General features: G+C 33.8%; 1 protein-coding gene across 1 annotated transcript in view; it reads right to left on the reverse strand.

Annotated features, from left to right (window-relative positions):
* Positions 1–8,626, reverse strand: part of LOC111031378 (cyclic AMP response element-binding protein A-like) — a 43,546-nt gene extending 34,920 nt beyond the window's left edge. Inside the window, exon 1 of the mRNA XM_022311286.1 lies at positions 7,938–8,626. Coding sequence (XP_022166978.1) covers positions 7,938–8,048 — 111 coding nt within the window. The 5' untranslated portion in view covers positions 8,049–8,626. The remainder of the gene's footprint in view (positions 1–7,937) is intronic.
* Between the last annotated feature and the right edge of the window lie 8,715 nt (positions 8,627–17,341).

Genomic DNA, 17,341 nt, shown 5'->3' on the forward strand with positions numbered 1-17,341 from the left:
ACGACAACTGCAAAGCGTCCCTGTTTTATTTCGAACGAGTTTGCGAGAGACATCGGTCGTACACGTTTCTAGACCGGTCAAAAAAAAAATAATACGAGTGCACATAATATAACAAGCCCACGCGATTCCCGTCACGATTCGCCAGCACCATTTCTATACGAGTTTGGTACATTTCGTGGTGACGATCTCGGCGGCGGTACAGACATTTTCCGAATATTTGTCGCACGCGTATACCCGTACGTATATACCAGACGGCGGCGACCGCCGCTCAGACCTCTCTGCCGACGAATACCAATACCTGCGCGCAGTATACAACGCTGCAACATAATGATGTATTATGCGGCTGCGGTATGAACCTAGGTTAGGTTATAATATTATGTGCACTACCTACTACAATAAAATGTATTGTTTTCCGAGACACCTTATGGGATCCGTCTGCGGCGGCGGCGGCGGCGGCGGCGGCGATGACCGCGGCCACAGCCATTGCCGTCGCTCACACACACACACACACACACACACACACACACACACACACACACACGCACGGTAACAGGTAAGACGTAAATATTTAATATGAGCGTTGCGTACGTGATGACAATTCCGTTACAAGCCAAGGAGTGTCGAATCCAGTCGACCTTCGAGAGAGATGGACGACCAAACGTTCTTCACACGCGCGCGCTAGACCTTGGAAATGTAACTTCACCGACGTCAATGACCGACGTGACGTCACTCGGGGATTTTCTAGTAAAACACACACACACACACACACGCACGTACACATGTACACACGAAAATCACTATATGCGTGTGTGTGTGTGTGTGTGTGTGTGTGTATCGACTTCTCCACCCTTGGAACAAAAAAAATCAAAACCTATCCCTGACCGGTTTACGGCCGCCGAAAAAAACCGGATTTCTTTTCCTCCCAATTTCTCATACGATGCCATACCGACTTCGTCTATATACTGTACACTACTATATTATACTACCACCACTAGTCACTACTACTACTACTACTACTACTACTACTACTACTACCACCACACCACCACCGCAACCGTACCGGGGCACTGTGTACATACATCGACGTACGACGTATAATATATTAAATACACTTCTATATGCCCGAGCGGCTGTACATATATATATATATATATATATATATTCTCTTTTAATCCCGCGGCCGCACGTGAGAAGTCCGATGAGGCCCAGGGGGAAAAATGTTGTACGCTTCACGGGTTTCAGGAGTCATCGACCTCGCGGGACGGCCCGCGACGGCAACATTACACACACACACACACACACACACACACACGCACACACGCGAGTCTTAAAAAACGTACAGCCGCGTATGTGTGTGCGTATATAATATTATGGGTTCGCAGCGAGAGACTGGAAATCCATTAACGTTTCCTTACGGGTCTCGCGCGCACGCCTTTCCGGTGGAGCAGTCGGCGGCGGCGGCGGCGTCGTAGACCGTATTTATATATTGTTACATAATAATATAATACACCATTTTATACGATACTCACACACACACACACACACACGCGTCGTTTTATTGTGCCTACACGTATTGTGTGTGTATCGCAGACCAGCGGTATTCTGTAGATTATGTCGTATCGTATCGGTCGTGGGCACCGGACTTTTGTACAACCATATATTCATAATATAATGAATATTCACCCCTTCGACGAAACGATGACGACCTGTTGGCACGGCTGGTGCCGATATCTGCGTGTACACGTCGCATTCACGTATAGGGTGTTCAATCGCCGATAACCGTTATCAAACTACATTACAATACAAATACCTGCGGCGTAAAATACCTATATACCGTATACCGCAAGTATACACTGCAGTAGTAGGTATATACGTATATAATATATATATACGTATATATATATGCTATTATATCGCGGTCGTTTCGCATCAGGTGCGTGTGTAATCGTCGTGAGAACTGTCCCGGCACGGCGGCGGCGCGGTATATACCTACGAGAATTCGTGCGGAAATCCTATATCTTCGACCATAGGCATTATGCGTATTGTGTATATCACAAGTACACGAGTACTCGCGTACACAGTCGTACGCTTGTATATAATATTGTGATATGATGACGTACCTATAGCGGGTGTACACCTATATATACCTTCTTCGGAGCCCGTGACATTCGCGCAGGATTCCGCGATGATATTACAATATATTATTATTATATTGTTACGTAAACTCTAATTGGAATATTCACGCAGTTAAAACGCAATCAATTGAATATTATCGCTGCCCATTATATACTGCAGGCACCATACAACATTATAACATCATGCGTGAGCTATTATTGCGCAACCAACACTGTTGTGCGTCTACACAGCGCCGAAAACAGGACCGTCGTCGCTAACAATTTAACGTATATAATACTCGACACTCGTGACCGGGGTTGGGCGTGCGTATGGAGTCGTGCAGGGTCTTCAAAATCGTCCATGACAAAATCAGCGAGGATCGCGAGTAAGAACAAACATAATAATGCAATCCCCACATGGCCACATCGTGTGGTTGTCACGTGAAATTCGAGAGATCCTGTAGCCTGCATGCGTACATCATAATATTATATGGTACCCAAGCCTAACTACCCGTGGACTAGGTATAATAACAATAATTGTTATGCTATATACATTATAATTATACGTCTTACTATACTACTATGCCCGTGCAACCGTTTCCCCAGATGCTTTTCTTACAACAATAATATGACACTTTGATGATTACGTTTCGCGCAAAGACGGGTTTTATACGTAGACCGCGATATCAAAGATTCTCGACCGAAAGGCCGAACGAAAATAAGATGGTAGGTATATTATGATTTAATATTCTTTTTATATACTGGGTATACCTAATCTACATAATGTTTTCAAATCATTTATATTCGAATTCCAAATAACGTGTCGTCCGTGTTATTTAAACGATCATTTATAAAACTCGTATTTGGGACATGTCACTAAATAAGAATTATTTTTTTCTTTAAATATACAGTAAAATCCCAAAATAAATGTTAACTCGTTATTATAACTGATTCTTACTAACCGGTTACAGAGTTGAAAAATAAGCACACTGAAAGGACGGACAATTTTTTATTTGTTAATCCGAGAAATGATCGAGACTGGGTAAAAGCTTAATAAAAAAAAAAAAACTCGTGTTCAACGAATATACATTATACATCAATTATCGAGTATAAGTGAAACTCTTTTGTACATAAATGCCATTTTTTTTCAGTTAATATTAGATTTAAGTAACAACTATACTCCAATCTACCGCATGTAACCTGATTCATTATTTTTTTAGAGATTATTCTACATCATGAAGGTTACTATTTACAATCAATTTATTAAATACCTCAACTAATTATTAGGTATCTAGCTTTAGTGTGTTTAATTTTACATGATAAACTACTACAGAACATACCTACCCAGTACACGGTATAGAACAATAGGGTACAACAAATAAACAATATGAATCGAGGATCCGCCTAAACAATAATTATCAATATAATTTTAAAATTATAAATAAAGTAATCTATACCATACCTAGTTAATGATTATCATTTATTTAATTGAATGTTTTAAAAAAACGGAAACATACGCATGACGCATATCATTTAAATATTCTCGTTATATAATATGGACATTGCATTTGATTAATGTGCATTTTAGTGCAATGTGGTTTATAGATTGTAAATACCCGCGCACTAAAGATAAATAATTTAAAAACAATTATAATCGCGCTGTTCGCAATCCACTGCGAGTTTAAAATAGTAAATATAAACGCAGATCTTCCACCATATCATTCATCAATCATCACTATTAACTATCATCTATGTACCTAATATTAATATATTATAATATGTAATAATAGCACAATTATATGGGAAACTTAATCGTAATAATTCATAAAAATATTATACGTTATCATAATATTTTCACAACACAGGGGTATGGAGATAATGTAATCGTCTAGACGAACTCGCGCAGAAAGTGGGCCACTACTATAGAGAAGACAAATCTTATGTTTCGCAAGACATATTTAACGGTAATTACGAGTTACAACTACATCATTGTAAAGAACTGTCGCCGTTACCGCTGCAGTCGATCAGCGGGAAACCAAAACATCATCTATACTAATGATTTCGCGGTCAAATTACCGCGAAAACGAATTTCCCGGCTTGTTGTGACGACTGCAATAACTAGAAATATTGTTTTCATCCACAACGATAGGCTGCATGCGAGCATACCATGGAGGACAGAAAGAGGCAAATCTATATCAATGACATCGTATTTGTGACTGAAAATATGTACAGCCAAGGAATGTCTGACAAGGGAGGTCAAAATATGTAATATATAGCCATGTACAGGTAAACTGCGCTAGTGAAAAATTCCATGTGCGTTACCCACTCGTCTGGTTTCGTTCACCTCCCCACAGGGTAGAGTGTACCTGGTACCTATATAAAGACAGAAGAAACAATAAATTGCAACATTTCACCGAAGATTTTGAGCCGATTTTGGTAAGACACCATTAGAGGATGTAAAAAAATACATTTTCATTTTCATAGACTCTAATACTCTATATATACTTCATTTAAGGCTTAAAATATATTATCATAATGCCTCGTTAAACATTCGGTAACTCCTTCGATCCGAAAAACCGTTTGTAGACAAACATAATATAATACCGTATTTTTAAAAAACGAAACACATGCATCTCACTGTGCAGCATCAGAGTAATAATGAAAATGCATTTTTAATATGCCGGTAAAAAACTGTGTCGCCTTGCCCGCCTACACGACGTTTGCCGGAAATCGGTAATTCGATCATTTCGACCAGTCATCGTTTGTAATGCGAAACGGCTGGAAAAAAAAGGGAAAGTGCACGCGATTATACAGAACGACTATGGCGGCGCAAACGGGAGGTGGGTGGCTGTGGCGGCCATGATTTGAATGCAAAAATGTTTGTAGTTTTTCCAATGCGCATAACGTAATATTATTATGTCGACCCGCATTATGCATTGTAAAGTGTATAGGTATTGTAATGTATAAATGTGATTTCGCAAAAACAAAAAAAAAAATACAAAAATGAGACAATCGGAACAAAAGGAGTATATTACGTGCCTATATATAATATATAAATTATACCAAGAACCGTGTACACTGACTGTACACGCGCACTTAGGTAAGTAAACTCGTATGGGTACAGAATGCAGATACCATCCGTTTGTCGGATATCAGTTTTGTAAATAATAAAAAAAAAAAAGTAATATTTGTTCTTCTTTGGAAGCCGCACACGCTATGAGTAATATTCCTACGACCATTAGCAACTATTATAGTATTTTTTTTTTCACGCAGATAATGGATACTATTTAATGTTATGATGTCGAGATTTCGAAGAACTACTCGAAGCCGATTTATCAACCGAATATATTTTTGTCAAGAGGGCCTCCTCCATTGCATTGCGGTACAGTGACTAAATTATTATTACACACGTGCCCGTTATAACGCTGTTGATATTATGTTAACGACTTTTGCGAAAGGCAACACGATTATTATTCGCAGCGATTTGGCCAACTCACATTAGGTAATGACAATGTGAGGCTCATACAACGTTTAAACGTTCGTATTATTATCGGCGAGTTCTACGCCACTCGTAGGAAATAAAAACCGGGCAAATCTCGCGCGGGTGGTAAACGCAATAAAACGACCCGGATAGAAAGTAGCCCTCATTAGCCTCGTCGAGGAATAAAACATCATAACATAAAGAACTCCATTTCTATACGATAAGGGCTCCCCCATGGACTAATTTTTTTTTTTATATAAATTATGATTAAAACCGTTTAATAGATAAAGGCGAGCTCGAAGTGCATGACCCCAGCGCATGTCGGACTACATTATATTCCGATTCGGAAACACCCGTATATTGTAATGGATGTTATAATCTAATTATCGCACATTATTTTACAGCCTAAATTATATTATTACATTGTTATTGCGTTACTAAAAAGTTCACTGGCAAATATAATAGAAATACGTTATGGGAGATACCTAACTATTTCTGAGTAATACAATATAGATACCTCTATTTGCTGAAGATGCACAATACGAGAGTACGAAAATTGATTACGATTTAATTGATATTGTATAAGTTATATCAGTTTCAAAGGCCGACGGATTGATAAAACGAGTATAATAATATAATAATTAGAAATGTGTTCACACTGAATATTCGTAAGAGCATAATATAAAATATAATATTTTAGTGGTAACTACTCCTCAAAGTTTTTGTTGTACATAAAATCCTGGCCTTATTGTCATCGCCACCTTTAAGGCTTTGGTTAACTACGGAAAAACAAATTAAAACATGACAAACTATAGTATAATAATCACATAAATAATAATATAGTACCACTTTTTATTCTACATAATTGTGCACGAGAAATTAAACATTCCCTTGTATCACTGACAGTCACTTTGATCCATGAAGAAAGTGTAGGTGAAAGAATGATCAAACTTTCAAATGTCGTTTTCTATGCAGGCGCATATTAATATGTTCACAATAGTAGGTACATATTATACTACATTCAATAAAAAATTCTACCGACTCAAGGTCACACGTATCGCATAAATAGTGCTCGAGATAAGATGTATTTATATGTTATGTAAATATATCGACTCCAATGTTCATTAATTAAATATTTTTTTCGGTTATTAAAATCGGAAATTTCCCGCAGCGGTAGTTCAACGCAACGGGCCGGTATGTTATAGAGAGACATTTTAAATTTTAATCCAACTATTATAAAACTGGTTTTCTGTGCGGCACACGCCCGGTTAAAATATGCATAAAAACACATTGGGCATATTAATTGCTAAATTCATTTCTATGCAAAATGAAAATGATTATGTTACAATAAAATAGTAAGAAAAGGTTTATGTTCTCAATATAATGATATTCACACTATATCAATAATGACATTTCTAAAATTTTTAATGGAATATAATATTATAATACTGGCAGTTGTAATTTATAATATATATATACAATGAACATAAAAGTATATAAATTGCACACACACACGCGTCCCGGTTAAATTATGTATGAGGTAGGTAGAGGTACCTATATTTATTATATATTGGTACGCTGAACGGACTTTTCCTTCCGTGGGCGTTTTCTGTGTCAAACCAGAAATTCATATGATTCATTAAAAACACGACCGATTAAAATGTTTGCAAGGATATTAATTTATTGAACACATTTCGATCGCTGATATCGAGGGATTATATTATATTTTTAGTTATTTCGAGCTCGATGGTGATTTTAATATATTTTTTTTATAGGTACTTTGATACATTCTTTATTATGTACAAGCTTCCTGTATATATTACAAGTTATAACTGTACACACAAAACAATATATAGGTATATAGGAGTATAATATATTATGTGATTGTGGAATGTGATACGGCCGATTTAGTTTTGCAAAATAATGTACTCGATGACTGTTTGATTTTTTTTTCTGTTATTTGGTCAACATTGTGCACTATCAGCTGGATTTTAATTTCCTGTTGTTTGTAACTATAGATAATAATATATAGGTATGTGTATATACTTTATATTGCACGAAATAATATGTACGTTTGAGTGTTTTTCGAACAGTATATTACGATGGAAAGAAAACTATATTCGGTATTGCGTGCACAAAGACAACGCATTTTTCTAACGGAAATACCTAGCTGGTCGGGTGGACACATCGTTTGGCCGTTATTGTAGCCTCACAGCTTATTATTGAACAACGCAATCGACAGTTTTCGAAAGAAGCAAAAAAAAGTAAAAATCGTATACTAGGTACTTGCATTGTGCATATAGGTGGAAAATCAAATAATATAATATGTAATCATTAATCACCTGATCCAAATCCGAGTCCCAGAGGTCTTTCATGTCTTCGTTTATGAATGGGTCGAGCTTAAGCTCCATGTATATGCCCAAAGCGTCCATGTCTTGACAGGACATGGTCATGTTCTCCAGCGGCTTCTGTCGAATGATATTATGTCGTTTTTCTCACACGGGGGCGACGCGAGAGCTGGAAAACGGCGGGACGTTTAATATACCGGCACAAAAACTCAAAAAACTGATGGGGGAAAAAAAAAAAAAATTGAAAATCGCAAACAAACGCGGACGACAAACCACTGGGCGATTTCACGTAGGTATTTGCGGTATATCGTGGGGTGGTAGCAGGGTGTTGACGCGATGTCCGCTGCCGTATGTGGTGTATAATAATGATATATCGCGTAAGCGGATCGCACTGAACTCGGAGTGAACACGCGAATCGTTCGTCTCACATTTTCCGGTGCAACAATTAATGAAAATATCGTCTTGCGCGATCGTAACGATGACAATATCAATTATTAGCAAACAATATTATAATGATATTAGGGAATATAGATGCACAGACACACATACACAAAAAAAAAACCACACACACGCGTGGACACGGACGCAACGTGGGGACTGATTCGTTTGCCGGGCGCGTCTGATATTAATGAGAGGAACGTACGAGCGCGCGCGAGAGACCGACGACCTGTTGCTGATGCCGAGGCGTGTACGGCGACCGTCGCGTCGTCGGACGTGCGTGTGTGCATCCGGCGCGTCTGGCTCCGGGGTCGGCGGGCGGGTGGGGAGGGTGTAAATTTGCCGACGCGCTAGCGCCATCTAGCGTGTACCACGTGCGGAATTGATATGATTGGTGTGATAGTGTAACGTTGATAAAAATTATGTGTCCGGGCCGGACCGGTGTTCAGCGGCGTGTTCAGAATTTTCTGAGAGGAAATACTTCTACATACGGTATAACAGGCAAATGGGTAGTAAGTACAATACGGACATTACGGACCACGAGCTCCATTAGACATTTCGATTGTTTACGAATACTACCGTAAGGATTTAGAATAATTATTTCATCACCTATAATACAACTGCTGCCGATAAAATTGTATTAAATTAATAAACACCGTGCACATATTTCACAGGCAAGTTATACCTGACTCTTTTTTTATTTACAGTAGGTAATTTATATAATAAACGCTATTGTTCTAGACACTTATCAACTGACTGGTATTCGTTTTACACAGTACAAATCGTATTGAATCGTATTGTCACCATACGGATAGTAGTATGTTGAATTTCCAAAAATATCAAAGATAAAAATCTTGGAGTTATGCTGAAAGCGTTGTAAAGAAAATAAATAACCATGGATTGAACAAAACGAATACATTTATCGCTCGTCGATCAAGGTACTTTACTATAGAGTATACAGACTGTAATAATATAATATGTTGATCAGATTAAATAATTAGGTTAGGTATTTATAGGTATAACCATATCCTATATCCTACGCTACATTCCTACATATATACACATTATAGGTATACAACAGTGCCCACAAATTTGGTATGAGAGAGGGGCATGCGATAAGTAGGGCCCGGAACTTGATGACGTATAGATTTTTAATAAATTAACTCAACAATTATTAAAATGACTTATAAATATCAAAAAATGTCCAAAAAAATACCATAAATTACATTATGATTTAACATTTTTAAAAATATACTTTTTGCAAAGTGTAAATTTACGTTGTGTTAAATACTTTTAAACAATCAATCTGTTACACTGAACGAATTAATGTGTGTTTAATATTTTCAAATAAAAAAATCGGCAACTGTCCGTTAATAAAGTTGTATAAGTTGAACAACTCCTTTCGACTTCTACATTTGAGATTGGCACAATGCCACAATAATGCCATAATGCCGTAAAACGTCAAACACTCCGACGAGTGTTGTGTGCGTATCAGTAAACTGTCGGATCTCATTACGATAATGCAGGGGAGACGGCACATCAAAATAACACACCTGTGCACTTGGCTTAGAACAGTATATGCCTACAATTTATTAAATGATCGTACAGGGAGACAGCAAACGATATTGATGTATGGAGGTCGATAAAGAGGAAGAAAAATGCAAGTAAATGTAAAAAAAAAACTATACAAATTGATAAAATGCACCAAAAATACTAAAACATTACGATCAATATCATAAGATTCCCTAAAAACGCAAAATAAAAACCGTACCATTAAATTATATATTCCATAAATCAAATTTATGTAAAGGCTAGCCCCGAAAATAAATATTAGAAAAAAAGATGCAAATGAATCAAGTTCCGGGCCCTACTTATAAGTAATAAATAATAATTCTTTTAAATACAATGTGGTTGTATTACTAAAGACGCAAATAAGGGGCTTAATGTGTAGACGGGGAAGAGGGGGGTATAACCTATAACCTCCCCGCCTCTGCCACTGCATAATCTATACAAGATTCAACCATCATCGTCTTCGTGACTTGATCAATTGGTACGAGACGATAAGAACTTAGGCATTGCACTAGAGGATTAAATATATTAAAATTTAGAGGGCATTAATATATAAATAAATATTATAGTTTATATTTCTGGTATAACATTCAAAAAATAATATCCCAAATAACATTTTACCTACTTTGAACTTACAATAATCAGTATAGATTGTATAGTAAAGGTATACGTATAGATATGGGTCATAAAATTAAGTGTCATTAAAATCATATCTTATAAAGTCATGTGTTAAAAATGTAATTATATGTGTTATTACTTACTGCCATGGGAATGGCATGATTTAAACGACTTAAACGTAACATAATACGATTAATATAAACCAACTATGCCTATGTCGAGTACAATAATATGTTATTAAATTCTCGTCGATATAGGTATATTGCGTTTAATAATGTGTTTTATTGTTCTATTCCAATAATATTCATTTTAGTATAGCATCTAGATAATATACTATACCGATAATATTTAGAACATTATGAGTTATAATTAATTTTTGATTATTATACTCAATATATTATTCATATTTTTTTTAAATAATCATTATGAAATTAATTACTATATTAATTTTTATAATTATAAAATTCTTTACGAATTATCAACATAATATCATTGATCCGATTGAGTCTATTTTTAACGGACGATCATTGCAATATTATAGTCTTGACCCAACTCTTTTTTTACCAGACACAAGTATATAATTCAGAACACTTGACAGTTGACATGGAAGTACTAGATATTAAGAATTAATTTCTCGATATAAATTGTAAATAATATATTTTTGCTTTGTATAGTTTAAAATCAAATCATAAAGTAGACGTCTATAATTTTAATTTAATTTTTAAACAGTTATCATACTATAATATTATAAAATAAATAGGTATTTTAATATGTTTACTGTTTTCATTTTTCACACTAACTATATCTATTATAACTAATATGTAACAATCCTTAATATATAATTAGAATCGAATGTAATTGAGCATTATTTACACACATTATGCTAATGTCCTATAAGAAAATGTGTATTGATATATATATATTTCTACGGATTTAAATTGTTTTCTGTTACTGATTTATTTCTGTGTACCTAAATAATTTAGAAGGCTCAGATTTTTGTCTTCAATAATTAAAACAATTGAAGTAGGTATATTGGCTTTAAATAATTGCTACTTAAATGTTGTGTACCTAATACTATATTGACGGTTAGAATTAAAACAAAATCTGCGAAAGAAAACAGTAAAATTAATATTCAACACAAAATTGATTCACTAATCATGTATAGGTAACATAGGACTAAAAATCTAGAATGGGAAATCCAAGATTCGACTGATGATACATTTTAGCACCACAAGGAGGAGATATTTTTTTCGCAATTTTTTTATTTGTAATTCATTTTGAAAGTACCTAGAAAATAAAAACATTTTGCAAAATCTCAAAAACAAATCGTGAAAACTATTTATTTCATAAATAATAATACACCGACTGTTGTTTAAACAATACTGCAATAAACTTAACTTCAACTGCTTTATATATTATATTGTATTATGAGTTATCACGATTCAATAACAATTTTAAGATTTAAGGGTAGGTATTATTGTAGTATAGTAGTATTTTGAGTTTTGATGTACTCAACTAAATACTGCATTAATATGATACGATTAGAAATTTCTGGTGTAAAAGAAATGTTATTATGACCATGCTATATAGTCCTTGTTTCCTAATATAAATGTTTTTATAGTTCAAAACGAGGTTATTAGACCAACTTATAATATTATTGTGTGTACTATAATAGCAAGGTCGACAAGTCTTAATAGCTGATTTAAGGAAAGTGTCAACAAGTTTTGAAAATATTTAGTATTTTTCACCGTATAATAGTTCCGGCATAGTATGACGCCATATTATTACTGATAAATAAACACATTATTGGGTATTATGATATTATTTAATTCCACAGCATTTCTATTTAGCGAATGTTCAACAATAGTAGATAGTATAATAATATGTAAACAATATAATATGCACAAGACAATAAATCAACTTTTTTCATACGACTTAATACAATAATTTCTGTAATGAAATTAAAATATAATTAATAATTATATTATTGCAGGCGTGTATAGTTGTAGATAAATAGCTAGGTAGTATTTTCGTATTGAGTTAATATGATATTAATGCAAATATTTTATAATATGGCATAAATGCATAATCACTATAATAAGTGCAGGTACCCATTTATTTTCTAAGTATGGAAGGAAAATGGTCGATGATAGCAGTACTGCCAATACTAAGAAGTCGTTTGAAAGAAACGAATAAAATACGATTTACCTTTAAGAGAACAATAAATTTAAATTGAATTTATATTTTAAAAAAGTAATATGCTTTAGAAAATTGAGTAATAACTAATAAATAATAGGTAATAGGTATTTAAACCTACCAGTCACCAGATTACCGCGTAAAAAATGTAACTTATAAATGTACACAATTTTATGTGTCGTTTCTTCGTATCATATTTTGTTAGGTATATTAAAAAATTAAACAATAGTATGATTTTCAACATGCTCAATTGATAACCCATTTTTAAGATATAAAGTGAAATACCATAAAAAAAACCGATTTAAACTTATTGTATTAATATTTCTATTACTAAACGTCGTTGTACAGTGGTCGAACAAACACTTCGGTTCATGTATTACTTCCTTAACTTCGCCCGTCGTCGACTTCTCAAAGTGTAGAAATTCATCAAAATATTGAGCTACTTTAACAGCATAATATTATAAAAATCTCATATTATTATAATTATAATTATTATTTGAAATCTAAAAAGAGAAACTCATCGATTCACATTGAAAAAATGTTTCATTGCTTAAGCAAATTGTTGATGAAATTATTATTCACAGGAACTACAGACATCGTCGGATAAAGAAAAAAAACCAATATCCCAATAACATGGTGATCGGGCCCATTGTGCGTACAACTGTTGTCTGAGATTACCTAGATCAAGAATTCCGGTCAAGTGGATTGAACGTCTGGTCGTCGCAGACGTGTTGAAAGGATTTCAAGTACCCAGATAGTAGGGTTTTGTATACCATTTGATTTTTTTTTATCGGCTTGTTAATCAGTAGGCGTAGTTTAAAAAAAATATCTCCAAAACATAGACGCATTACAATAACTTATAACTGCAGACACATAAATAGTGTCATGATAGTTTACAAAATTTAAATTTAAAGTGAAAAAGTCTGACCGAGTTTCGAGGCTGCCGGTTGGGTTAACCTCCCGGTTGTGAAGAAGTACCTCTCGTTCGCTTCACACCATTTTGGCTCGGGAATAGTCGGAATAATATAATTAAATATAGTTGTATGTTGGGATACAAAAATATCTAATACGAGACATCTATAAACAGTTTTGAACGAAATTGTCTGCTGGTAAAGTGGACTAAACACAATTATTTTAATTCAAATCGTTAATTTAATTATATAGTGAAACTTCGGTGATGGTCGTGGTTACTTTAGGTATAGTGTACCAAAATCTACAATCTGACATCTAAAAAACAAAGGTTAGGTTAGGTTAACAAAGGTATTTAAAAGTTCCAGAATAGATATTTTTTAAAACATTTTTTCAATTAGAAATTTGATTTTTCCAATGCTTATGCGTGAATTGTAAAATAATATATTGTTGAATACAATTTTAAAAAATAAATAATCATTTTAATTAATTTAATAAGAATTTACATTTTTTTCCAGCAACAAATCAAAAACACCATAATAAGCGTGTACCTATACTTGACATAAGAATATAAAATATAATTTATACAATTTGTATATTCATCATTTTATTTAGTCTATAATATCTTCAATTTTAGGTTGTGTTATTATGTATATTTATCGCCGTTGTTTTTTCTGAATTTTAATATTGGGAAAGGATGGCCTAAGTCGTGAAGGTGGCTTATAAATATGTACATGTGTATAAAAAAAATTATCTAATATACATACTTGCATTATAGATGTAACACATGGGTTTTTGAAAAATTCAGTACATATTTTGAGATATTTACTTATTTAACTGTTAAAAGCTTTCATTTAATATATTCATAGTATTATTTTCAATAAATCATATTCGTATAAGCCAACGCCTTAATAATACGTATAATATAATTTTGCTTTACGCGTAGTCAACCTTTCTCGATTACTATTCACTAACCATATGTTTTATTTAATAGAATTTTTGTTTTTGGCAAAGTCACAAAATTCAAACAATATAATAAACACAAAAAAATGTGACACACTCCAAATGTAAATTATTGTTTTCGACTGTATTCATTTTAATGTAAATTACTTTTCGGAATTGTTTACAGAGAATGCTCAGTTTGGCATAACATCTAATTTCTAAAACTATTTTACCCATTACTATTTTACCCACTATCTATATAATATACATATTATAGTATATTAATTGTATTATAATAATTTATGAACTATTTTTCATTAGATACTATTAAAATAGATTATCCAAAAAATAACTTAGGTGCAACTAAATATTTTTTTGATTTTAAAATGTTTATATGAAATATGATTAAGTCTTTAAACGTTTTAAAAACGACAACAATTACAATATTAAATATTTGTATAATATAAATAATACATAATAATATTTGACATCACAATAATACATAGTATGCTATTTAATATTTTGCTTAAACACATTAAATGGCACCCAGGAGATGATTTAACAGTGTCTAGGGTCACACAATAAGCAGAAATAATAATTCTATAATAACTTTTACTTCCAACAGTAAAAATCCAATTTTTTAAATTGTATCAAAGGTAAAAATGCTTAATATTATTTTGTTATTTTAGTGTGGGTAATAAGTAAATTTACAATTCAATTTACTGTTCACGCTCCAAAATAGAACTGTATCATATTAATAACTATTTTTAAAATTTAAGTTACCACTATAGTTATTTTGCTATTATTTGAATTGTAAATTATTACAATGCACTTCAAAAGCTTAAATGATACATGTGTTGCCTAAATATCATAAAGATAAGGCGTATCATATGTTTGAAAGCATTGGTCAATGATTTTCTGATATGATTTCGGAATGTATGAGATAACAACTTTTATAGGTACGTTAATGTTTATTATAACAGATAACAGTTTACGTTTTAAGTTAATGAATGATAAAATTATGAATGAGCTTGGTTGTCATCTTTTATATTTGTCTAAATGTCTTTGGTTTAATAAATACAAGCTGGTGTAAATGTAAGTTCTTATTCACGATTTGAGCGTGGTACAACTAGAATATACCTATAAGAAAAATATATTTCGTTTAATAGTAAATAATACGTACAAAATAACGCTCAATATTATATTCGTATTATTTTATTAATTTTTATGCACCACCATAAAAAAAAGTAAAATTTAAATGTAAATTAAATATTTTTAGATATAGTTATGAAAATGAAAGTTAAATGCCAATATCATAAGTCATAACATATAACTAGATATCATATACAAAATGAAAATGAATAATATTAATGTTCGCACAAACAATTGTTATATATTTCTAAACCGAGCATTTTGTTCCCTTTGTGACCCGTCATCACGGAGGGAACTGCAGCGTTAGAACTACTTACTCCGGTGCAAAATGGTTTATTTAAAATTAAAACAATACAAACTAAGTATATACAACCACAAATGGGAGGTAGTCTGGAAATGTGCCGACTTAACAACCCTCACAATAGATACATCCATGATCGCCGTCCCACCCGTGGTGCAAAAAGAGAAAGGTTAAGGAGAACATGATCGGTGAGGCATATCCGACGGAACCGTGGTAGCGATGGTAACCGTCCTTCCGTTTTACTCTGTCTGCTCCTTCTCGATCCGGCCTACAGCTCACCACTCTCGAAGCCACATTCACCGCAACTCCTGCTCGGGCTGGCTTGTTTGCCCGTGGTCAAAGCTAAATTCACCTACCTTGACAGTGCTGCAACGAGTGTCACTCCCTCTCCAGTTCCTCTTTCTCACTCGTGATGTCTCTGACCCGGTGCCCTTAAACCTGCACAACAGTGTTTCTGACAGCGGTCCTTTGATAGTGATCGCTAGGTACATTTGTTAGGACCACACGGAATAAGTCCGGAAGGTCAACGGTTTGAAGAAGCTCTCCCATGCCTACTCTTGCATCGCTTTTCAAAGCTTCTAAACTAAGTACTACAATAACAACACAGAGATAAAGAATAATATTATTTCATAATTTGTCTCAAATCGAGTGCATCAATGTAGAATATTAATTTTCTGCATGATGCCGAGTTTTAAGTGGTTGTTGTAACTTGTAAGAACCTACATAATATAATGTCATGGTAAAAGTGACAATATTCTGAAAAACTTAAAGGTATACATTACAATTAATTATTATACTGATCTTGTAGTTAGCTTTCCAAATATTTGAACTATATAATGACTTAATTTTTACAATGGTTCGAAATTCGAAAGTGACTGAAGTATTAAAAATAGAATAAGCCCAAAGTCTAAATATTATGGCGTTGAATTTTTTTTTTATTTAGGAGGTGGGAATGACGGCGTTGAAAAATCTTTCAATCACATATTCACATCCAAGTATATGCACCGCCGTCGTCGAGTGAAGAGCCGACTGAATTGTCACCAATTGTTATAATATTACTATACTATTGCCTACCACTGACGGCGACAGCGGATGAGAGCACGCTCGTAGGCCAAATATAAAATGTGTTCGTATACAAGTACTACAAGACGCGTAGCCGGGAGTATTGTACGTGTGTACTAAACATAATATTATTATTGTTATTTATTAACAGGACAGGTGATAGTTTTTTACTTGTCACGCGCGCTCACACAATGACTTAATATGAGTCACA

Source organism: Myzus persicae, unplaced genomic scaffold, assembly GCF_001856785.1.
Source record: "Myzus persicae strain clone G006 unplaced genomic scaffold, MPER_G0061.0, whole genome shotgun sequence".
In the NCBI taxonomy this organism is placed as follows: domain Eukaryota; kingdom Metazoa; phylum Arthropoda; class Insecta; order Hemiptera; family Aphididae; genus Myzus; species Myzus persicae.